This window comes from Plutella xylostella, chromosome 29, assembly GCF_932276165.1.
Source record: "Plutella xylostella chromosome 29, ilPluXylo3.1, whole genome shotgun sequence".
Lineage (NCBI taxonomy): Eukaryota > Metazoa > Arthropoda > Insecta > Lepidoptera > Plutellidae > Plutella > Plutella xylostella.
In genome coordinates this window covers 5,104,277-5,129,918 of record NC_064009.1, presented here as the reverse complement: position 1 = coordinate 5,129,918, position 25,642 = coordinate 5,104,277, and the positions used below count along the sequence as shown (strand labels likewise).

Here is a 25,642-nt window from a genome sequence, read left to right as displayed (position 1 = left end):
TTTCGATCCTAACACCTGCTTGTTAAGACTCAGATGATGCAGCACGATGTAAATGTCCCTGTGGAGGCCCCAGCTGATAAGACTGAGCAGCAGTCGGCCTAACACTTACTTGTTGAGACTCAACTGATGCAGCACGGGGTACAAGTCCCTGTGAAGGCGGAGCTGGTGCAGCGCCCTCTCCAGGAAGTCGGAGAAGCAGTCGGCCAGCCAGCGCTCCTCGTCGCGTGAGTTACCTTTCATCCCTTTCTATCATGGCGAGCTGATTTTTCGTATTTAGCCTCTAAGGTGGGCCATTATGCGTGAAATTACTAGCTATTAAGCCACCCAAGCTCACACCAGAAAGCCAGTAGACGACCCCTGTCACCCCTAAGACCTACTTGTTCAAACTCAGATGATGCAGCACTGGGTACAAGTCCCTATGAAGGCGGAGCTGGTGCAGTGCTCGCTCCAGGAAGTCGGAGAAGCAGTCGGCCAGCCAGCGCTCCTCGTCCCGGGAGGTCCCGGCGCCGTCGCCGCCGCCGCAGAGTGCTTCGCAGGCGTACCACGAGCGCTCCAGCTCGGTTAGCAGCTTGTACATGTACCTGAGTGGGGAGAGGGGTATTAGGGGTAATTGTAAAGTTTTTTTTTTAAATTAAACAGCAAAAATTATCTGATAAAAATTAGACTACTTGACAAATGTTTCTTAAGTTTCATTTTCGAGTGTTTTTTTTTCAAGTTTGACATAATAAAAATTTGTTTGGTCTGTAAGATAGATGTGAAAGGAAATGCGTATTTTCATACGCAACAAAGCTATAAAGAGTCAAGTAAATCTACTTGACTCTAGTTGAGGTAGTTACTTTCATACTATTTTGTCACATCAAAAGTTAGAACCTGTCAAAATCGTATGAAAGAATGAAAGTAACTACCAGACATCGGTAGATAGAGTTATAAAAACTGGCAGTTAGTCATACACAGTTACACACATGTGAGTAGCTGATACAAAAATATAGGTAAATAAGACATTATAATCTATTTTTGAACATAATGATCCTTTATCATATTAGAGAGAGAAGAGAGCTGATTATTATTTACCGACTTATTAAAAGAAAGGTAAACAGAGCGGATCCTATTTTTGGAGTTTTTCTCCAACATTTTTAAGGCTTCCAAAGACTTTTGAGTTGAGTTAAGTTAAGTAAGTACTTTTAGATTTGTTTTCATACTCTCTCTGCTAGCTTAATTTTTAGAGACCTGTGCAATAAAATAAAGATAGAAAAGAGACATTTACAAGAGACAAGTCGAGCCTGTCCCGGGGGATGAAACAAGAAAATGTATAAAATGAACAAGCTTCTCTAAATTGGAAAATAAATATAGTTTTTGCAAATTAATACGGGAATACCAGCTGAGCTTCAGTGAGAATGGATTTGATATCCATTGAACATTGCTGAAATGTATTGAACATTTTCAACTCTATTTTACGACTCGACGTTTATTTTATTTTAAGGGAGATAGATCAAAGGGTAGAATAATCTCTCGGAGTACATTTTTATAGTTGGTATTTCAGTTTTTTTTGCATAAATGTAACTTCCTTCATATTTATATACTATGTATTATTTTCAAACAATGCGCTTATAAAAGTATTATATTTTATTATTTAAAATTTATATGTATGAAACCTTATTTAGCGAAAATTCTCAGCAATATGTGGATGTGGAGTAGAGATGAAAGGCAAGCATAAAACCTCATCACATTTTATGTCATCAAAATTACGATACCAGCTACATATTACAGTGAAAGCCTTCATTCACTTTTTAATATCAGCTTTAAAGCCGCACGGTTAAGTTTTTTATAAAAACACATGGCAGTGTACGTATGTGAGCAGTGGATAAGTAAGACTAATAAGGTTAGGTACGACGTGATTGAATTTATTCTGCTTTCAAAGCGTCTAATTTAATTCCCGTCTCGTGCGACACGACACACGATGCAGAGATAAAGACGTATGAAGACGCGCCGCATGGTTGTTGTGGCCTGGGGCAAGGCGGGCAATACCTCATCTCGTTATCCTAATCCTAACTAATATTATAAATGCGAAAGTAACTGTGTCTGTCTGTCTGTCTGTCTGTCTGTTACTCTTTCACGCCAAAACTACTGAACGGATTTGAATGAACTTTGGTATACATACAGTCTAGACCCTGGGAAAGAACACCACGGGAAAACTTTTTAAGGCGAAGCGTAGCGCGCGGGAACAGCTAGTAAGCAATATAATATGGTGAAAACAGTTTAGTTTGTTTGTCATTACATCTTTATACATATGTTGTTGTGTAACAGAATTCTAATCTAATAAATAAATTACTTGCTTGCGCATTTATTTATTAAGTAAACAACTTTTTTGTTTGTTTTCATCTTCTATTTATTTATAGAGTTTCGAAGAATTGTAGAAAATAAAATCTGTTTTCTTTAATCTTTAAAATATATCATTTTGCTGAGCTTTGAGCTCCACAATATTCCATGAATTAATTAATTAAGCCATTTCTTGGTATTGGCGTGAGCTAATTGTTTAGTATAAGAAATTGTTTTCTTCAACTTGTTTTTGTTTTTTTTACAGCTGAATGTAGAGTTGAGTTTGAATCACAAGTGATACACATACCTACTTAGTATAATAAGAGACTCTGGACCACTGAAACTTTCCAGCCTAAAATTCACGCAGCCTCAGCTATAACACTCGAATACAAAAGAAAAAAGAGAAAAAGCTGGCAACCAGCGCCGATCGCCTTTTCTTTGTATTTTGGAAAAAGTACAAAATTATCAGATAGGCAGACGTTATCTATGGATAAGCCCTTACAGTCGCAAACCTACCGCAGTTGCTTAAATCTTCTTCACAAACACTTACTTAGGGTCCAACGGCGCCTCGCTATTCAGACGGCAGGCGGCAGCGAACCGTGCTATGGCGGCCTGCAGCTCGCTCAGGTCGCCCTGGACCGCGTGCTGGTGCAGCAGGGTCTGCGCGGCGCCGCACAGCTCGCCCTCGAACCCGCTGTGGCCCTCCGCGTCGCCCGGCTGCAGGGACGCAGCTGTCTCCACCTCGTGGGAGAGAAGGACGCCGAACAGACGCTCGTGTTGGCGGACCTGGTGCGGGGGAGGGGGGGAATGAGTTATGATGACGACTGACTCCTGACATACAGGTGCTCCTGGTTTAAGAGTCAAGGTGTCACCATTTAGGCTATTTTGTTGCACAATAAAGTTATTTTTATGTTAGAAAGAAACGTCAATTAATCGGTGTGGACTGTTGATGAAACGTTCAGAATCTGTCAATTTAGTTTCTGAGATAAAAAACAGACTTTAGGATAATGAAATGACATCGGTAAGGTTGAAAATGAAATACTACCAGTGACATTTTTATAATATCATTGCCTGTAAATCCACTAAGGCAAAATCACATTATAGAATAATGTTTGTAACTATGAATTAACAACCCAAACACTTTCCCAAAACTCTAAAAGGAAAGTTCCCTTTATACCAGTTTTAGCATTCTCGGAATTTTCTATTTCTGGCGTTGATGAAGTCTTTACAATGCATTGTCAGAACCAGGATTAAATACAACTATCCGAACCACAGCGTGGGTGATAACGGCTGACTGAACCCTCCTAAGCTATTACAGGAAATATTCAGCCAACAGTTGGAGAGTTTGCTAGAAGTGCCGCGTATTGTGGCATCACAGAGTGCAAGCCCCGACCACCCCCACTTCCGATCTAATAAACTTTATATAAAATGGATCATGCACTTGAAACGTACAGCTATAAAACCTTAGAAATGTATTTTCAACTTCTAAAGTACTTGTTTCGACGAAATGATATTAGAAGTGCAAGCAAAGCAAATGTAAAATTTCTGAATAAATAAAAGCATCAGCGATTTTATACATATTAGATGTATGAGTAAAAAATCACATCACGATTTAACGGCTCAAGTACAGTAGGCTAGTCGCAGTGAATGTGTTTAGTCGGCTGTGTGAAGATAAGCTAAAATTGGATCAGAGGCAGCTCGGGAACTAATAAAGAGGAATGAAAAAGGTAAGTAAAGCGAAGCGTTTGGGCACCGACAGATTTACGAGGCGAGATTACGTTAGCGGCGTTAACCTGTCGAGGGGGTATGACAGTTTGTGATATTCATTTTCACAAATGCTTAATATAGGGCACCTATTTAGGCCTGATTACTTACACATAAAAAGAAGAAAAAAAAACAGTATAAAAATTAAAATATTTAATATTTATTTTATTTTATGTAGATGTACCTATGTGTGTGTATGGCTAGTATCTTAATACCTAAGTGGGCACGTATCTTACATATTATAATAGCAGGTACCAATAAGGCTTACAATAATTTATTTTTAAAATAATTAATATGAACAGTGATCTAAACGTATATTATAAATAATAGCTATGTGGTTCCAAATAAATAACAACAAATAAGTCTGCGAGTAGTAAACCGCAAAAATACAAGACTAAAAGAAAATTCTTGTATTCATATACGAGTACGTGAAGTGTTTTTTGCGTAACGTGGACGGAGAGGCTTATTATTAATGCATAGCCCCGGCTCCCTGGCGGATTCAATTCACGCTGAATTCGGGCCCTTTATTCTCCACTGATCCGATATAAACAATATCGTTCACAGTTGATCACGCTAATAAAAAGCCTTGTAATATAAAACAAGTGAGGCTGATGTGCGGCGAAGCGCGGCGGCGGCGCGCCCACGCTTAGCTTCTACTGAATCCATCAACTCCTATGTACCGTGTAGAACCCAACTAATGGATCGCTATGAAAGAGCCAATAAAACGTTTTATGTGCGGTGCAGTGCCATAGCAGCTTAACAATATTGGATAGATACGCCATAATCTTTATAATAGCCGCCTTTAGTGCCGTGTTCTATTAAAGCCCGCGGCGTGCGCGTGGAATCGCCGGCATCGCAGGCACATACATCAAAAATACATTAGGCCTAATGAACGTTGCGACACGTCAATTAGACATTGTCTAGCGTGCATGATCGACGACCAGGTACACTACCTCCGACTTAACTGAGTGTGTGACAATGACATACACCTATGTAAATGAACTTACTTCTACTCTACATTCTTCATTATTAGCACAGTAGCAATACTTTGTGTGTCAGAAGGCTTATCACGGGATTCGATTTTACACAAACATATGAAAAAAGAACAGTATCGTCAACTGTCACTGTCAAATTGTAAGGCAAATTTGTTAGTTCCAAAAGTGACATTTGTTTTTTCCATGTTTAGTTTCGAAAATAGTATCGAATCCTGTGATCGCACCACTGATAAGTTTGTTTCACTATAGGTGATGTACGGTGGCCTGCGCCTAAAAGTATACAGGCGGAGTTTTTAAAATAGCGATCTCAAGCTCACATGCTGCTCAAGCACATCCACATAAACACCACTGCTACATATATCACACACAACACGTCCCCGGATTTATAACACATGTAGCTGGTCCCTTCATCATCAGGGATCGCTATTTTAAAAACTCCGCCTGTATACTTTTAGGCGCAGGCCACCGTACATTATCCAATGGGTTTCTGTACGTTTTTATGTGTGTGTTATATGTGTGTGCGTGTTACCTGTTGCCAGTTGTCGTCGTCATGTCTCCCGGCCTCGCGCGCCGACAGCCACAGGCGCAGGCGGATGCGGCCCTGGACGGACGAGCGCTGCGAGCGCGCCTCCAGCTTGTACCACGCCTCCACGCCCGTCGACGGGATCTCGCGCAGAGGCACGTTCACGCTGCCTGTAAACACCACCAGGGTTACCAAAAACGAACAGGTGTTGGCTTAAGGTGCGGTTAATGACAGCCCAACTAAGCTCCAGGATCATCACACTCGGTTAGATCATAACCACGGATTAGTTGTTGACTTTTGACAGATGTGACAAGAATTTTATATGAAGATGACGTATAATTGATGAACTAATCCCAAGTATGATGAAACTGTTAATACTGTTAATAATGACAGCCCGACAAAGGTTACGAAAAACGAACGAACGGTGAAGATATGTCCTACGGTGAGGTTAATGCAACGAGATATCGTGACGTAGAGTCATGTCGCAGCGGACTCCAAAACGTAATTTTTCGTAAGCCAGAGTGGACCCCCAGTCACGCACGCCATTACACACAAACACCCCAATAAATGCAAGGTCGACACGCACAGAAGTAACGCGACATTTTACATTTCAAGAATGTTTTCTTCCATTTGTTTCCTCTCAAAGTAACAATGAGTAACTTTTGAGGCAGAAATTTCTAGAACTTTCCCCAGTCCACCAGCCGAACTTGGAACGGAGGTAGGTAAACTTTAACGAAATAAAAATGTAAGGTCCGATTTTTCCCGGACTACTTAGATTTAATACGAAGTTTTTAGAGTTCTTCAGTGAAAATTGATAGCTACACTCTTTTGTACTGCTGCGCTGCAAAATATCACTTTTCCTCGACTTATCTCCAATTCTCGATTCTCGCAGCTCGAAACACAATAGCCACTATTAAGTACGACCGACTTCCTACGAATATATTAGCATCAGGGAAATACGAGTATAGTGAAGTTCGAGATAGTTAATTAGTTCGGATTGTCGGCATTCACTAGTCGGCGTGCCTATACGGCCGCGACGTCTATGCTGATAATTTCTCCAGGGTGCCTTGGCTAATAAAGTCTATTTCTATATTTATATTGTCAACGTGAATAATTTTCCCTCAGATGAATATCGAATAAGCTTCAGCCGGTGACAAATAAATATTGAATCCGCGCGCCTGCTCTCATCAATCTTGTTATATTCAGAATTTTAGCGAGTGATTTTTTGCATTTCGTAGCTGTCAACGAGACTTTTAGTGTCAGACCGCAGACTCCGAGTGTCAGCGAACATTCATGTGCGCTCCCGTGCTTACTCATCCAAGAAATAGTCATATTCAGATCTATTTATGATACAGAATCGGTTTTTATATTTTAAAGACACGTAATTTAAAGTAAAAATTACTTTTTACGGTATTAAAATGATGCAACCGAGTGAACTTTTAATGAAATATGACAGATAAAAATAATAACCGCGCGTGGAAACTCTGCCTCGTCGCTGCGCCCTTCATTTGAATACGAATTAATGATTCTGTTTACGCTCGTCACGTTCGCATTCCAATGAATATTTTAAAAATACAATGAATATATGTTTTATCTAATTATTTCATACTGTAATAAATTATCCAATCGTGGTTTTATTTCGGTTCGAATTATACAGAACAGAAAGACGGTAAACAAACTATTAGTAATAATGAGTGTTGGTAAACGAAGCAGCAAATGTTCCCAACAAAGTATCAATCAATCTTAGTAGAAGTTTTCTGTTTCCCCGGTGCGGCGCGACCTCTCTGAGCCGCAATAAAGTTCGCCCGCCGTCATTCGTTTGTAAATCCGACCGCTTGATCTGTCCAAATCGGGGAAGTTTGCTCCGGATGCGGCAATGAAATTAAAATACGAAAACGTTCGAGAGAAAAGCAAAAGAAGTAAAGTAGCACCTTGTGCAGTTTACAGTACAGAAATTTACGGGATTTCGCAAGAATAGTTGAATGGTAAATAAACGTTTCCTCGTCTGCGGGCGACGGCCGCGAGGGGGCGCCCCGCGGAGAGAACAACGGAAATCAATGATGCACCTTCTAGTCGAGAGCGTGTTTTATATTTTATAAAATAAACTACACATACAGAGTGTTGCAAAAATGGCAGAGTACATCGAAGGGGTAATTTTTTTTACCTTTTGCTGCTAGACATTGTTTAAATTGCGACTACTCGCAATAGTACAGTAGTTTATCATAAGTAAAAAAAAAAACGCAATCGAACATCAAACAGATCCAGCCGTGTTGGAGTTAACCAATGACAGATACAGATACACAAGTCCCTCTCACACCTCTTTTTTAATGGATTTTAATATATTTTTAATTATAATATACTCAATATTGTATACAATACACATTTAATTAACAATGAAGAGATCCATTCGATGATAGGATAATCAAACATGACAGCCGGCCTATTAAATGTGATTGATATTGTTTTATCAAGGCATATCAGTATCACATAGCGGTTAATCAATAGCCACATTGTGCTTGTAAACCGCGCTTCGCTTGTGACAAACAAAAGCTTTGTTTCAACCTTGTGTAAAATAATATATAATAATATTTAGTTTCAGGAAATATTTACAAAGACTTATCTCGCAATATCAACACAACAATATATTGTGAACGAATATTGAATGGAAATAAGATAATATGACGATGCCGGAAATGTATTTATTATCATTTGTTTAGACCACGTCTGAGTCGTTGGGTTGATGGAATATTAGGTCATGTTTGCTGCATAATACGTATTAATATGATAAAACTGTATCACAGACATTCGCCATGAAACTCGTGAATTACTGTACTGTAATAATTTATATATATACTATTTGACACTCTATTATTATTATATGTATACTATTTGACATGTGAAATTATTTATCTTTTTATAATATCATGCATGTTTATGAATATAATTTACTAACATAGACTAAGGATACATTGTTACTAACACATTTTATGGATTGTACTATCTGAAATAAATAAATAATTATTATATATTTATGTATGTATCATGTGAAAATAATTTATTCAAGGTTATAATATAAATTAACATTTAACTAATGAAGCCTAACCAATAATGTATCATGTATATAATGTTATATTTATATTTTGGTTAGGTACTTAATTTAGACCATCTTCTATCCTAAGCACTACCAATCACTTTTTCAACATCACCAAAGGTTAACTGGTAGAAAATGCTGCTAGCATTAAGTTCGCCTTTGTACCAATTTACTTTGTGCAATAAAGAATTTAATAATAATAATATATTATATATACAGGCAAAACAGTTTTTGTTGAGCCTCAGCCGACGCCTCAGAGAGCGAGGCCAAGACCGACGCTCGGGACCGTATCTGGCTCAAAGAATCTCTCTGGCTATACAGCGAGGCAATGCAGCCAGCATTATGGGAACCTTTGAGCCAGGTACGATAAGAGGAGGTCTTTTTGATTAGGTTTGTTAGTTTGTAATTTGCATGTTTATTTATTTGTTAATTAATATTTTGACATTGTTTTTCTATTATTATTATTATTATAACAAAACAAAATATGTTACCAAAAGGATACGTCGCCCTTTAATTCTCTCTTTTGTGTTTTTACTCTACATGATTATTGTAAGTGAGAATAAGATCATAAAATCCAGTTTACCGTCTCTAACAGTGCAGCTGTTAAAGCTAAAATAGAAAGAAGTAAACCTTGTCAAGCAAGATTAAAAACTAATTACTTAGGTTGATGCTACACCATCATAAGCTTTAAAAGTCAATCTCACTTAGTGTAAAATTACTTTCTTACTACTAGGTTTACAGTAAATCACGTATAGGTATTAATATTTGTTTTACATTCTAAAATTTGTGATCTCTTTAAAGTTAAATCATAATAACCGAATGGTTTCATTGGTAGCATCAGTAAACATAGCGCGATACTACTTAAAGCGCCAACAGTTAGCCAGTAATTAGCAGTTCGTTTTACTTCATCTCTCCTTATCTCTTCCTACAACTTTGCTTCAGGCTAATTAGCTACGTTTACTACGACGTAGCCCGCGCTACGTGCTACGAGCTACGGCGTAGCCTCACGTCGTAGCAAGCGACGTAGGCCATCTCCGACATGGCGGATAGTTTCCAGAAAAAAGCTTCGCTAAATTCGACTCTAGCACGGGCACGTTAAGAGTTGCGATCGCCTAGTCGAGGAACTTTGTATTCGCAAAGACAGAGTAGGCCGCTTTCTTCCAACCGCATATAAATTACGCCGCTCTGAAGTATGATGTAACGCTTATACGAGGAGCCCGTAGGAGGAACTCGGGAAAATATTCATGTGAAGTATTAAATGCAGTTAGTATGTTAGAAACTGAATTTGTTGGTTATGAATATAATTATATTAGAGAATCCTTTCAGAATGAGTTAATAATAAGATTAACTGTAAAATGATGGTATAGGTATTTAATTTCGTTATCTTGTTTGCTGCCGATTTTGGATTGAACTTTCAAAAGGGTTGTAATCTAAGAAGGGCAGACGAGGAAGCCATTGAACCTGTAATAAACCGATCTTATGAAATAAAATACTTGAAAACGATTAGCGATTCTGACTCTGTTTATTTTCTCATACTCTCTCTTCATTTGAATTTGAATATTTTTTTATATCATTTTTACATACATGCTCAAGGCTGTAATCCTAAGGCGAAGTCAGACGTGATTCGCAATCAAGTCAGCCGCTTACATTTGCACTCATGTTACAGTTCGCTATCCGTATCGCCGTTTTAAAATGAAAAGTATTATCTTAGGGTAAATATTTAGAAAATTAACAGTAAGATGAAATTAATATGAAAAGAATTCCTTGCTTCATGCCATGGTTTATTTAACAAAATTCAAACTAATGTACCAGGCTCGCACACTCACCGAGGAAGTTATCCTGACTGTCCTAGCGCGCTCTGGCTGCTTGAAGAAGCGGACAAATAACTAAAATCATTAAAACTAAAGTACCAGGCTCGCACACTCACCGAGGAAGTCGTCCTGGCTGCCTTGGCGCGCGCTCTGGCACACCTGCTTGAAGAAGCGGCCGAGCCCGCGCACGCCGCGCACCTCGTTGAGCCGCGACACGGCGTCCAGCACCGAGCTCTCATCGTCGTGGTCCCAGATGTCCAGGTGCAGCACGTCGGATGATATGTCGTCGATGTCGCTAGCGGATGGAAGAGGTAAGTTAGTGGTTTAAGAAAAAAATAATATTTTATGCTTCAAGTAGTGAGTGCGGAGTTTGAAAGAAGTCTACATATAAATCCCACCGTCCCTAATTATATTAATTTAACTGGATAATCTTTTGACTAGGGTGATCTAGTCCAGCTCTATCGTTTGTCACTGACATGCTGGGAAAGCCATAACAAAAGACATGTAGTACAGCAAATATTCGCTAATCAAAATATATAATTTACATAAACAATTTCATATTATGGATATTAGACATGGATATCCTAAGATATGAACTTTATTCCGTGCAACATCTCGTGTTTTATAATCAGTTCAAAGATATTGTATCATAATTAAGTGTTATCATAATCAAAATCACCCGTTTTTCTAACTCATAAAATTTTTGATGACGAATAAACTACATTCTGCTATAAAACTTTTACTGATATCAATAAAAAATACACCACACAACGCGTTGTTATGGCATACCTATCAACTTTATGAATACCTTATGCTCAAACATGTGTAATTACATGTAGTTTGCATAATTACTTGACCATACGTCGATGTTCGTAATAGTATACCATAGTAGCATGTGTTTTATAGGTACTTTTAATTAGAACTGACCAAGACCATTTGATATAACGATATATTATTTTGTAATCGATTTCAAATAAATAATTTCAGTTTCGTTTTAGTGCTAAATTTAAGCTGATGCCTTCAGATTCAGCTACAACATTTCAACGAATTAATTTATAGTCTGAATAAAAATTTGGTTTATTATAATGAATCAATAATACTAAAATACTGACAATAAAATTCAGTTTGAGAACTATTGAAATGTTAATCATTATCCTCTATTATCAGTTAGTTGAATACCAACTTGATTTTCATTTGCGCTGAACTATGCGTTATTCTCTGTACAATGCTGCTTCATTTTCAAAACGAATTACAATCCATTTCGTCCTATCCGGAAGCTGTCAGCTACAATGCATCGTAGTAGAAAGGAGGCGCAGTAATGCTATTATAGTTAATCCCTTCAATTAACTGCTTCCATGTGCTAGACTCCGCACATTGGCTTTGTCAAGTTTAATTTACATTTAACGTGTTCCTAGAAATACATTCGCACGTAGCCAAACTAGTCGAGGGTGTAAAAGATGTTTTTTCTCTTACTATGTGCCTTATTTTATGTAAATTTTTCGGAACGTCGAGGCTCGTGTCCTTTTTTAGAATGCAACTGTTTTCCTCCTACCAGAGTTTATTGAGGTCGGTTCAGTAGATCCAATGAGCTAATAACACGGGTACATACAGATTCGCTACTTTATTATTAAACGCAAAGGGTGGATCAATATTGATATTAAACACATACATATCATAATATCCATATGCAGCGTGAACTCGAAAGCGGCAAAGTACTTACGTTGTTTACCAGCCACCACACTTGAGCGAGTAGTTCCAAATACCCCCGGGCTGTTTCCATTACAATAACAGTATCACACTAATGATCTGAAGGCTCAACTTCTACTGCAACTATGATTTATGCCATCGTAATGGTGCAAACATAAATTGTAAGTATGTCGTTAAGTTCGGGCGGTAGACTCTAGTCGTGGGAATATTAACACGTTCACGGACAATTGATGGTTGGAATTTTTTTTTGATATGACACCTAAAAATCCCATACATTTTATCGTTCCGCCTTGAAACGTATTGCCGTATCTCAACATATTTTATTTACGTAATGTGACAGTTACGGCCATAGACGGTATCGTCTACAAGCGGTCCGCCACATCATGCATATCCAACAATGCGTATAGTGACATCTACGGCTACAGGCGGCAGCCGCCAGTTTTTTTCAAGGACCGAACCATTTTCAAATAGGTTTGGACGTTTTTCAGACACAAAGTTCCACTTTTAGCATGCTATTTACAATAAATAAAGCTGATATAGTAAGATTAAACAAAGGGGTTCATCGACAAAAGCTAAAATTTTCTAGTTCCTCATTACAGTAATATCTTCGCTTTTCTATGTTCCATTTAAGTAATTATAGTATTTGAATCGAATAGGTAGGTATCCTATATGCAAAACAGTATGATATTTATCGATTTATTATTAATTTACCTCGTAATTTGCCACAAAAATTACCAGACTACCACCCGTTCTACACAACATTTCCGCGACGCGCGCGCCGTGACACTAACTTCTGGAAGGTTATTTTTATTTGTAACGGTTACGGTGACAGGCGGTATGTCACTATAAAGTTCACTTATGTGTGCGCAAAAGAAACCCCGACAATTTATTTGTTATGACACCTAGAAACAAATGAATTAGCACAATACGACACTAAATCATGCATCTCCTGTTAAGGATACGGAAATGATACGGCTGTTGACGGTTCGTCGGTTTCAATCAATAGAAGTTGGACGGCCACAGGCGCGTAGTCATATTACAAGGATACATAATTACGGCCCTCGACGGATTGTCCGTGAACGTGTTAAGGACGCCCGTAATAGTTGCTAGTAGATTTATTACGCGTTGGTTTACGTTAGAGATAGCTAGGTATAAAACGAAAAATAAGTCTAGTAAGCTCAAAGTAAGTAGCAGTTAAACTATTAATAACAATAAGCTACTTTCATACTTCTATTACTTTTACACACAAATTATTTGGATTTTATAGAGGTAATGGATGGATGGAATATATATGTCTGCAAGCATGTTCACGCTGATAAACCTAGATCAATACCAATAATTTTGGGAGGTGGAACTTTTTCATTGCTGGTGAGTGTATGCAAGTAAATTCTTATAATAAAATATATTTTTTGTTATCTAAACTTTATTTTTTAATCTCAGATACTACTGTTGATGAACCGTTCAGAATCTGACAATTTAGAATCGGAGAAACAAAACAGACTTAAAAAAAATTAACTGTTAATTATAAACTCACAACTTGAAGGTCTCATTCCACTTGGGCGACAGCGTGTGCGGGCGCACGCTCGTGGCTCGTATGTAGCGCGCGGGCAGCCGGCCCAGGCTGTCCCGCTGCTGGCGCCCCTCGCGCCGCTTGAAGCTCAGTCGGAACCCGGAGTGCTTGCGACCCTCGTCTTCTGAGGCGCGCGGGGAGGCGGGGAGGGACGCCGGCTGGATGCCCAGCATGCAGTAGGGGTCGCTGAACCCTGATGAAACGACGAGTATATAAGAGATAATTTTAAAGCGAAAAATGCCTAGAAAGCTGGGGAAATTTTTATGGGTCGCTAAACCCTGATGAAACGAAGAGTAGATAAATGTTAAAGAGGAAAATTATTAAAAAGCTGATTTTTGTGTTAAAAGGCAAAGCCTGTGCTGTTTTAAGGGACATAAAACGTACAGCCTCAAATTCATAGACCGTATTGTAAATTTACAACAATGTTAAAATTGACATTGTACAATACACAACTCTATCCGACAATCTTTAAATTTGCATAATAACAACATCAATTTTAAACCAATTTTTAAGTGTGAAAAAGCTCTATGAATTCGGAGGAAAGCCTTTAAGAATGATTTCTGATCAAATGTGTATGGAAATTTACAAATCTGTAGTATCACATTAAGGGTAGGTCTAATCCACACGCCGGCGAGCGTGTATAAATGCTCATCAAACCCAACAGACCGCAACCGGCTTTGAACCTTTCCAACAAAATGTTACAATACAAGCTTTGTGATAACTACAAGTGCGCGCTAATGTCCTAGTACTTACCTACTTTTTTTTTTCTTGGCGTCCTATGACCCCCCCGTGGGGCAAAGGGCAGACACAACGGTTCTCCATCTCTGTCTGTCGACGGCAGCGAGCTTCACCTCGGACCACGTCATCTCCGCGTCCTGCATCTCCGCATCGATTGAACGGCGCCAGGTTTGTTTAGGGCGGCCTCGCTTACGCTTGCCCTGCGGATTCCAGTCAAGAGCCTGTCTTGGAATGTGATTTTGGTCTCTACGCAGGGTATGGCCGATCCAACTCCATTTGCGCCGTTTTATTTGCAAACCAACAGGATCTTCGTGGCATCTCTTCCAGAGGTCTACATTCGATATAGTGTTGGGCCAGAAGATCTTCAGGATCTGTCGGAGGCAGCGGTTGATGAAAACTTGAAGCTTCTGTGTTAGGGTCTTCTAGTCTTCCAGGTTTCGCATCCGTATAGCAGTACAGATTTCACGTTGGTGTTGAATATTTTGAGTTTCACTCTACGAGAGAGGTGTTTTGACTGCCATACGGAGCGCAGACACGCAAATGCGCCTTTAGCCTTGTCGATACGGGAGCTGACATCTAAATCAGTGCCACCATCGCCTGCCACAACGCTACCTAGGTAAGTGAACCGTGATACCATCGCCACTTCTTCGGTTCTTACCTACTTATTTCCTAAATATTTTTGACACCATTTTATAGTACTTAAAATAAAACATTCAGGGCTTACCATCAAATTTTGATTTAAAGATCCACTAAACATGGTTTAAAATTTTTGATTCAGTAATACAGTCATTGTTTTGTATTTCGTGTAATCTGTCAGGCGCACAGACAGGCTAACTAAAATGCCCAATTCCATTATCGGAAATACCTATACAGCTGGAGGGCTTTGCAGAAAGTGCCACAAATGGAAAATCTACATCAGTTTCGATCAGTTTCCCGTGCGGATGAACCTCACATGTCATCGCGTGTATGTGGGAGCGGGCTCCCCCCCCTTCACCCCCCGTAATTCAATACACCGCCATCGCGCGGCCGCGTGTGCTTCCTGTAAATTTTTATTTTATAAAAAGTTACTTTACCTAGCTTTAGCTTTTATATTTTTGTAAAACTGTAAATGTACCTACTACACACTAACGTAGTACTACACATATAAAGTTTTTGAGGAAAAATATGTTTTCTTATAAACTAATGGATACTAAAAGTCAATCAGTAAATTACATAGAAAATATGATATTAAGGACGCCTAATGAATGTGCTATTTGATGTTTGTATCTGACCTTTATGTATAATAGTGCTTTCCAAATAACCACCCTTGAACTCCTTTGAAGGTTTTATTTATCAAGTAAAAGGACTCATTTTTATACTGGTATATTTTACTTAAATTTATACTTAACTACCTAATTGCTAACGAAATTACTACCTTATGAATGCTATGATAACTAAAAGCTTATTCAGATTAACAGAGTTCATAACCGATTTATTCGATAAAAATGAAGGTGCCACATGTAACCTTCAGGCTTCAAGTCATACGATTACAAAAGCTACTTAAACCATATCAATAATAATCTAAATTATGACGATAAAAGTTAAGTAGAACTGCCATTACTATGGCAGGAACTGTTTTTTATATTTAATACTGTTTAACTTTTTTTTGCATATTCAACTATTGTTCAATTTAAGTTGCACTTCTGTCTCATAGGTTATGTGTACGTATTCCTCTTTTAATTTTAATTATTATCATCCTCATCATATAAAAAAACTGGGCCACCAAGAAGCCTCGACTTTGGCTCCTGTTCATCTAATTTATTTTTTTCCATGGATGAAATATTGAAACGTAACATTTATTTTCTTAGCTGGAAATGGACGGCGTAGCTCGTAGAATGCCACCTGTTACACTTGAACATTATCCGACTTAGGTAGTACTAATAATAATTTTATAGCTACATTTAGCTATGTCTAACTAGTATTCTAGGTAATCTATACTTGTACTTAAATTCTACGCCACAGTAGTTTGTTCATAGTTACATTACTCGTATCAATTTCGGTAAGTTATCGCGTCGCAGGTGTCAGACAGGCATTAGCAAAAGCACTTTGTTTATTTTAGATTTTGCTACATGATATTCCAGATTTCGTTGAATTAATATATATGGTTATCTTGCCTGCCATAACATATAAAATGCACGTATTTTTGGAAGTCGAATATCACAGCAGCGGCAGCGCTTTTGAATTTCTGACTGAAAGTATATACGTGTTTCATAGTAATGAAATTAATAACGAATTTGCTTTTATAACTTCTGCATGAAATTTTGAGTTGATTCGTAGCAAACCTTGCTCTCCTTTGTTAAAATATGAGTAAACTTTTCTCATAATCGCCATAAATTGTCTGGATTTGTCAGTAGATCAGTAGATTTTAATGTTTGCAGTGTAAGGGCTGGGGGCGAATACCTAGCCTCTTTTGCTGACAGCATTTCTCAACCTGTAAGGGCTGGGGGTGAATATTGTCTTTTGCTGACTGCATCACTATCAAATAACAAGACACAAAACACTTACCGCTTACAATGTGCGCCTGGATTGTTCAGTACATTTTATTATGAACGTGTAAGCGTAACCCACACTTACTTATTCCTAGTGCTGACAGAATCATAACCAAAGAGCAAGACAAAACCACCTACCATTAGCGTCTTTAGCCTCCAGCCCGTCAGCTTCAATCACAGTGACCCCCAGCATCATAGCCGGGGGCCGCTTGGAATCCGCCGCACGGAGCGCCCTCGCATGAGCCTCCGGAGACATACGGAAGGCGCGCCTATATAGATTCCTCAGTAGACTCTATTATGAAAGTGGAAGCGCTGAGGATCCGCCTTACTTAACCCTTGTGCTGATTAATAAGTAAGAATGAACCATACCGTTAGCGTCTTTAGCCTCCAGCCCGTCAGCTTCAATCACAGTGACCCCGAGCACGACAGTCGGGGGTCGTTCGGAGTCGGCGGCCCGCAGCGCCCTCGCGTGGGCCTCTGGAGACATGCGAAAGGCGCGCCTGGCATGCTCCAAGACGTCTTCCTTGTAGACCGCGAACTGGCCGTCTGGGGCCGGCGCGCCCACGGCGTTCTCGATGCAGTACAGGACCTGGGTGAGGGTGATTATTATAGACATATGGGTCTTTGAAGTGAAGAGTGTTAGTTACCAATACGTGCCGTCACAAAGATATAAATGAAGTTTCAGGGTAATTATAACTAACGTTAAGAGAAAACAACGTTGACGATAAAAAAATAACCTTCGGTAAAAACTATAACGATGCTGTTTAAAACGTTTAAAGATATTTATCTATTGAAGTTGATTTGATTTTGTTTCAGAAGTAAATATATCATTTACAAACCGTCAGCGTCGTAAATATCAATTTTGAAGAATACTTGTACCTAATGAAATGCCACATTATATTAGGTATAAGAAACAAATTCGTCTACCATTTATTTGGCGCAAGCGATGGTAATATATCCTTGTTACGCGAAATGGACACTAATGAGCGAAGCGTGTGAAGGAACAATAAATCGCCTTTGATTAAAGATCAACCAGAATACGTTATAGGTTGGGTGGCTTTAGATTTTTTATCTATAACAAAATAGTTAGCCTTATTATCTATTTTTTATGTTTAACACAATGCATAGGTAGACCGGAATATTCTGACATCCGAAAAAAAACACTACAGATTACACTTGAGGAAACACCTATTAATCTAAATGCCGTGTAAATATTTCATACCTTCTTCATCTTATATGGAATTCTCCTTTTTCATTTTATATGGAATCGGTAGGTAGATTGTATGAAAACTACAGGAAAATACCTATGCCGGTGGCGGGCGGCCCGTGTACGGGGACAGTAGCTTGAACAATGCGCAATAGACCAGACTCGACTTTTAGGTCCCCTTAGAGTTTACTCGTGGAAACCAACTTCACTGATGAACGCATGCCTCGGCCGCTATTCAAAACCCGCAACTCTTCTCTTCCCATTCGTCCAAAAACGATCACACCAGTACCAGACCACACTGACCTCATTATACAGATGCTCATGCTCCTTATGCGAGAGATGGGCAGACACACTGGGCAGGCCGAGGTCGGCGGGGGGCGAGGGGGCGCGCTCGGCCCGTGCCTCCACCAGGCGCAGCGGCCGCCAGACGCCGGTTCTCCTGCCGCCAGGAGATCCTACAGGAAAATACCTACCTACCTAACTACCTACCAGTGGCGGGTGGCCCTTGAGAGAAACTTAAACAATGCGCAATAGACCCGACTCGACTTTTAGGTCCTCTTAAGGGTGTAGAGTAGGATGCGGGCGTATATGTAGAAACCAACATCACCGATGGACGCTTACCGCGGCTGCTATTCATAACGATACATCATACATCAAAATCTATCAAGCCGTTTACGCTACAGGAGGCCACAAACAATCAGACAAACATACAATCGAAAAACATACAATCGAAAAGCATCCTCCTTCGGCAGTCGGGTAAAAATGACACCAATCACACCAGTACCAGACCACACTAACCTCATTATACAGATGCTCGTGCTCCTTATGCGAGAGATGCGCAGACACGCTGGGCAGGCCGAGGTCGGCGGGGGGCGGCGGCGCGCGCTCGGCCCGCGCCTCCACCAGCCGCCGTTTCTCCTGCCGCCAGGAGATTCTACAGGAAGATACCTGCCTACCTACCAGTGGCGGGCGGCCCGTGTTTGGGGACAGTAACTGGACCAATGGGCAGAAGACTCGACTTGTAGGTCCCCTTAGAGGCGCAGGGTGAAGCATAACCGATGGGCGCCTGCTATTGTCTATTGCGGCCAAAAACCCGCTCCTAATCTTCTCCTACCATCCCCCAAAAAGGATTTCACCAGTACCAGACCACACTGACCTCATTGTACAGATGCTCGTGCTCCTTATGCGAGAGATGGGCAGACACACTGGGCAGGCCGAGGTCGGCGGGGGGCGGGGGGGCGCGCTCGGCCCGTGCCTCCACCAGCCGCAGCGCCGCCAGACGCCGGTTCTCCTGCCGCCAGGAGATGGCTGTGAAGTTCTCGAAGTACGAGCCGTCGGTGTCTTGTACGCTGTGGGGAGAGGGGGTTAGTTAGTGGGTTGGTGGGTTATGATTAGTTTGTATTGGAGGATTTAGTATATTACACTAACAAGCAATGAAAACGTTCTACTCACAAAATGTCGCCACAAAATGACGATGACATGTTTTAGAACATAAAATTTAGAATATCAGCAAAATATTTACGTTTTTAGTTGGTAATATTCTGATGCGCTGTACTTCAATATAGCAGACGGCGTCATTAAGCTTGTCTTTTCCGTTTACCAGTAATTTGGTGCTTTTGTCACTGGAACTTCTTCATTGCTCGTCAGCGTAAATATATAGATACAACTATCTTGATGGAGCCCATAACGTGCCAATTATACTAGCTATACCTATATAGGTATGTTATTTTGAATCGCAATCGTGTACTGAAAAGTAAACTATGTTATAACGAGACGAAACCTCATGTGATGTCGAAAAAAACACTATACATATACTTAGCTATTTTCAGTCGAAACAAAAGTACTCTACTTATAATTATAAGTTCAAACTCATTAAAAAGTATTATTACAAAACCATATTTACGTCTGTTGACTTGTCAACTTTACTTGTAAGTTAGTTTGTTAGATATATAATTATATCTTATTAAACATAAAATCATATAACATTTATGAAGCTTTTGTTTTCGTTTTTGCTTACTAAATATGCGATGTTTTCGTAGAGCTTCAGTTTTCGGAAAGCTCTATTTATAACATTCGTAGTACGTAAACGGTTTTCCAGGAAATGTTGTGAATATGTTTCAGACAGTAGCTTCATGCATAACTACCTATTAGATAATGGTTATAAGTTATAACTTATATATTTTATGCTAGAGATCCGTAGCAATTAGAAGCAAATAATTATCTATACTATGTTTGTATTTAAGATGTATAATTTTAATTATAATATAAACATGCACGTATTTTATGTAACTCTGTAGAATATAAGGATCCAATAGCAGAGTTATACCTCTAGCAAAGTTGTAAGTCGAAAATGGTGGCAAGATTTGCTATGAAAACCGGAGCACTCAAACTGTTTGCGTTTGACCAAGATCTTACTGAGAACCCAAGCGAAACTTAATTCAATTCTATACTTACTATAGTACCTAGTACTAAGTATAACTCTCCCTGAGCTCTCCCAAAACGTCAACTTTATAGTCCAGTGGTCTGACAGTGAATAGCAAACTCAACTTATGTGAGAGTCACGACTCAACTTCCGCCCAACAAAGTTAGTATAACGAGTTTATCGAAAAGTATCCTTTAGAGGCCGAAAGGAGTTGTAAAACCCCAAACATGAACGAAATATAGATTCATTCATCTTGCGAGAATTTTCTTAAGGTCAGTAACTCGCTTTTAAAACACCGATAGATACCTATATATCTATATAATATGTTAAAAAGGAGAGGCGAGCGTTTGTACTGTAGTGTTCAACTTAGTATGTGGGAGACACTCCGTTCTGACTTTATATAATAAATATTCTATGTAAATATGTAAATTTATAGGTGGGTACCTAGTTAAATGATGAAGTAACACGCTCCTATTAGGTACAGTAGGTGGGTTCATAATCATAAATATTTGTTTTAAGCTTGAGCTTCTATGATACCAACCCAATACAAATTCGAAATATTTTATCTGATATTGTTTAGAATGTACGAAAATTGACCTTTAAAAGCCTCAGGTGGCGGCGTTAATTAAACACAAAGGTAATTAAAAATAAAATTACAACAATGACTTCCGTACAAACAGCTTTTTAAGGAAATACCTTTACTTTTACGCTGTAGCGGCTTCGTATTATTTCTGTTAGCCCAAAATAAATGTATCATCTATTTTCTTTGAAGAACCAGGAGCGGACCCGGGCCGTTTACAAGATTATACGGTTTATACCTCCACGGTGACAATGATACAAGGACAATGCCCACCTGTACCCGGGTGTACCCGGGTGGACCCGCCACCCGTGTCTTGAGTAAATACGTTGTTTGTTCGGAAACTGACGGGTATCACAACAGCAACAATGTCCGCTGTCCACGCAATACTTATAGAAACGTGTCACGCAGCGGGATAAACGTTGGTTCGTATACTTCGTTATTTATTAAAATAAACAAATAGACATATTCAACCCAAGAATTCACAAATTTAAGGCAGAATTAAGTAACCAGAAATCTTTCATAACTACTTATAAAGTCTATATATAATATATAAAAGTTAACGTTAAACACAATTTGTTAATGCACCTGTGTGTACATGCTTTGGAACATAGTTAGATCAGATTGTATGATTTTGTTTACAACTAATGTATGAACTATGTACCGTTTTGTATACCTAAATAAATAAATAAATAAATTTATTGTGAAAAGCTTCTTTGAGAATAGGTGAGCGGGAGTATAAAGACACTTTATTAATTAATTGAGATATATATTTTACAGGGTCTTATATTTATTTATTTAATCTGATCAGGGGTCATTTTGATTCGTAAAATCTGTATATTTCACCTCGAGCAATGAACATGTTGCAATGACACAGCAACTTATACAATACAATAGAGTGAGTGGATTTATTTAATTGCTCGCAATTGTCTTATAATAGATTAAACCCTTCAATAACGTACCTAAGTAACTAAGTGACTGAAAACTGTTAAAATCAATCAATCTGTAAGTTGCTACATAACAGCGTAACTATACGTATGAAATACATTCATGAAAAAATAACGAGTACCTAACGTAACCTTCATATAATAATATAAGTACCGACCTACTTATTATAACAATGCTTATCAATTATTTATACTCCGTTTGAGCACAAACCTAGCACACCCATACGATATATTATCAGCGGCACACTCATCACGTAATAGGCGCCGGCGGCGGAACCCACTGACACCTCCATGTCGACTTGTTTGTTCGGGACCTACCTCCGAGGCGCTACACACGTATAAACAAGCACCCACTTCGCTATCTCCATTCACAATTGTTCGCGTCAACCGTGCATTAGGACTCTGAGGGGGAAATTGCTGCTGCGTAGTTAGCACTGAACAGGCAGGCCTTTTATCCTCTTCGCAATGGTTTTCCCTTTATTTTATTTTTTGGAATACCTGTTTTATAGGATTTTAATCGCTGTGACGTAAAAGCTCAGCAGATAATTATTTTTGAAATGTACATAAATAGTATTACAGAGAAGTGCAGTACCTACAAGAAACAGTTTATTTTATTGAGAGAAACGGAATTAATGAACCTTTCGTGTAAGTGTACTGCTCTTTCCCACGCTTGCACTTCCCTTAAATGTTAGCACTTTCAAGAAATGTGTTACGTACATGCCCACTTAGGTAGTTTATGTTGAAGTAAGTACATTTTTCATTTCTACACTATAGATTTAAGTTAAACTTACTATTAATTTCAAACCTAGTTATCTATAGACTTTTGTGCTAAATTGGATCTTTTGTGCGAAAAGTTAAGGGTGCTAATCTCGTAAATGTAGAGTGGATTCTATCGCCACAGCCTCGAGGTGGCGGATGAGCGAGTCAATATTTCTCAATCGTTGCGCCCTCCTCTCGCACGCAAAGTGAGCTCAAGTGCTTGCTACCTTTGATCTTCCCATGTGGCGGTAAGGACATTTTCTATCCCTGATACCTGTTACTTTACGGGTAGAAATTGCTTCAAGTTTCTGCGTAGCTTTAGGAATGCTAGATAGAATTACAGGAAACGGACGAAGAGATTACGTTGGTTGGTTTTAAATAAAAGTGGACACGTATTTCTTGGAACGCCAGCAACTTTCCGCTTTGTACTAAGAAAGCTGTAATACCTATACATTTAGGTATATACTGTACATAAACAGTACCCACCTCAGAGACATTCATTTAAGTAAAGCGAAGCGAAGCTCGAGTGCAAAAGCAAGTAACAAAGTAAAGTATCAGCAATCGATCGCAGCCCTGCATTGAAACGTGGAGCGCGCGGTGTAAAGTTCATAATTTATGGGTGTTCACGTAAAGAAAACAGTTGCGATCTAAATTATTCAAATGAAGCGGCGGGCAGTGGCACCCGGATGACACTATCAGCACCAAGCCCCACGCACGTCGCTATGAGACTAACAAGTTTTAAGCCGCTCTGGATTAAGTCACAATTGATTTGAGGGGTCATGATGGTCTGAATAATGTCATATCATATATTTCAGAGGAAATACATGCCATATAGTCTCCATCTCCATCGGTAAAGGATTGGCCAGTCAGATTAGTATTAGTCATTGTACGTACCAAGGTACCTGTGTACTATAAAAGTAAAAAAATATTTTTAATGTTTTGCTTATCATACATAATCATTATGTAAATGTACTAACAGAAACCCACTTAATCTCGCTTAAATAATTGTACCTACATATAGTTAGAACTTCTCTACAGTACGAATTTACAGCAATGTTAATTCGTATGAACGCTATAAACTTTGAAACTTGTATTTTACGACAGTCGTTACTTGTTGCATATGTAATTTACAACACTTCAGCGAGTGCTATTGAATATATTTCACGAGTAGCAAGCTAAGAACCTATGTACTTTGTAGTTTCAGCCAACATGCAGAGTCACTATAAGATGAATGCAAAATTATGATTGCTATTGAAACATCATGAACATGATGCGAAAAGTATTTTTTTTAATTAGTAGGTACCTTCTTACCTACCCGTGACTATTAAGTTCTCTGTAAATAAATCCATCACTTCTAAAAGCTATAATTTATCGAATCTCTGCCAGCTCAGACTAATTCCTTAACCTCTGTCACATTAGACCCGCTGGCCCGCTGCATATGTAATTTATGATACGGTTAATTCGAGGGTGTAATAGAAATTATTCAAATGAGACAAGGGTCTATCAACACGCGGTGGACGGCGGTGGCGAGGTCAGAGAATACCATGTTAGAGATCATTTGTAGCTGGCAACGGAATAATATTGAGAGGTGCTACTACATGTGTCGTACGTTCTATTTAACTGTGTGAGTTTTGGGAATATATGTACTTAGTGCTTTTCAGTTAAGTATAGTTAATTATTACCAGCAACCTCTTTCTAACGCTTTTCGAATTGCAGACTTGCAGTCGGCTACACTCACCATAGGAAATTATAGTATGAATGCATTATTAGATATCTTAGTTATTTAAAGAACTATTTTATAAACTTAATGGCGGTGTAATATATTACAATAGTCGTTTGATATATTTTAAAACATTGACTGTAACATAACCCCTAACTGTGTTGATATGACTCAATTAGTTAGGGCCGCTCCGACGCCCAGCCCACACATTGAGGCTTCGGCTTCCATCTGACGCCGAGTGAATAATGTCCTAGTTCACGTGACACTCGCATTATTCAGTGCCAAGTGATGTGTCACAGGAGACATCGCACTGGCATAGCCTTGCGATGCGATGCGATGGCATCAGTCACTGGCTCGCAGGGATGCAGCGTCAATTCGCCAAAATCCGATCTTCCGCTCCGTGCAGTGGCAAAAGCCGATATTGATGAATGATATTGCATAAATCTGTCAAGGTATACAGACAAGGTTATTTTCTTCACAGGTGATCTAACATCAATATTAATCACGTGTGGAAAATTCCTGAGTAAATTTGAACATGGCCGGGATATTCCTGGAATTTAAAATGCCTAAAATCGGAAATTTTATACGGATCACCAATAATGTTAAGGTACTTATAACTTCCTATACGGTGCCTTTATGAAAATACAAGTGTACTTACCTAATCAAAAATGGTTGCTGCTTTTCAAGAGAAAATAATAAAAACCATATTGCCGGCTCTACCGTGAACCGTGAGCAACGTTTTTATCTCTTCTCACAAAAAGATAAGGTCGCGCGGCTGAGTACCTCCAGCAGTACCTACAAGACGGGAAAATTCATAGCGACCCTTCAACTGAACCGCACGCTCACGCTCCGCGGACGCACATTCCAGTAGCTAACGTTTTCATATTTATTTTCCCTTTCAACATTTACACACGCTCGATAAATACAATTTTATTAGCTCCATGAATTGAAAAACGTTGTTTATTTT

At 39.1% G+C, this 25,642-nt stretch overlaps 1 protein-coding gene across 1 annotated transcript in view; it reads right to left on the bottom strand.

Annotated features, from left to right (window-relative positions):
- The window catches only part of LOC105393488 (BAI1-associated protein 3), an 86,707-nt gene that overhangs the window by 43,487 nt on the left and 17,578 nt on the right, over nt 1-25,642 (bottom strand). Inside the window, exons 5-11 of the mRNA XM_048631517.1 lie at nt 19,407-19,599; nt 17,413-17,632; nt 13,742-13,970; nt 10,617-10,795; nt 5,605-5,768; nt 2,867-3,102; nt 378-581 (exon numbers count right to left, since the gene is read on the bottom strand). Coding sequence (XP_048487474.1) covers nt 378-581; nt 2,867-3,102; nt 5,605-5,768; nt 10,617-10,795; nt 13,742-13,970; nt 17,413-17,632; nt 19,407-19,599 — 1,425 coding nt within the window. The remainder of the gene's footprint in view (nt 1-377; nt 582-2,866; nt 3,103-5,604; nt 5,769-10,616; nt 10,796-13,741; nt 13,971-17,412; nt 17,633-19,406; nt 19,600-25,642) is intronic.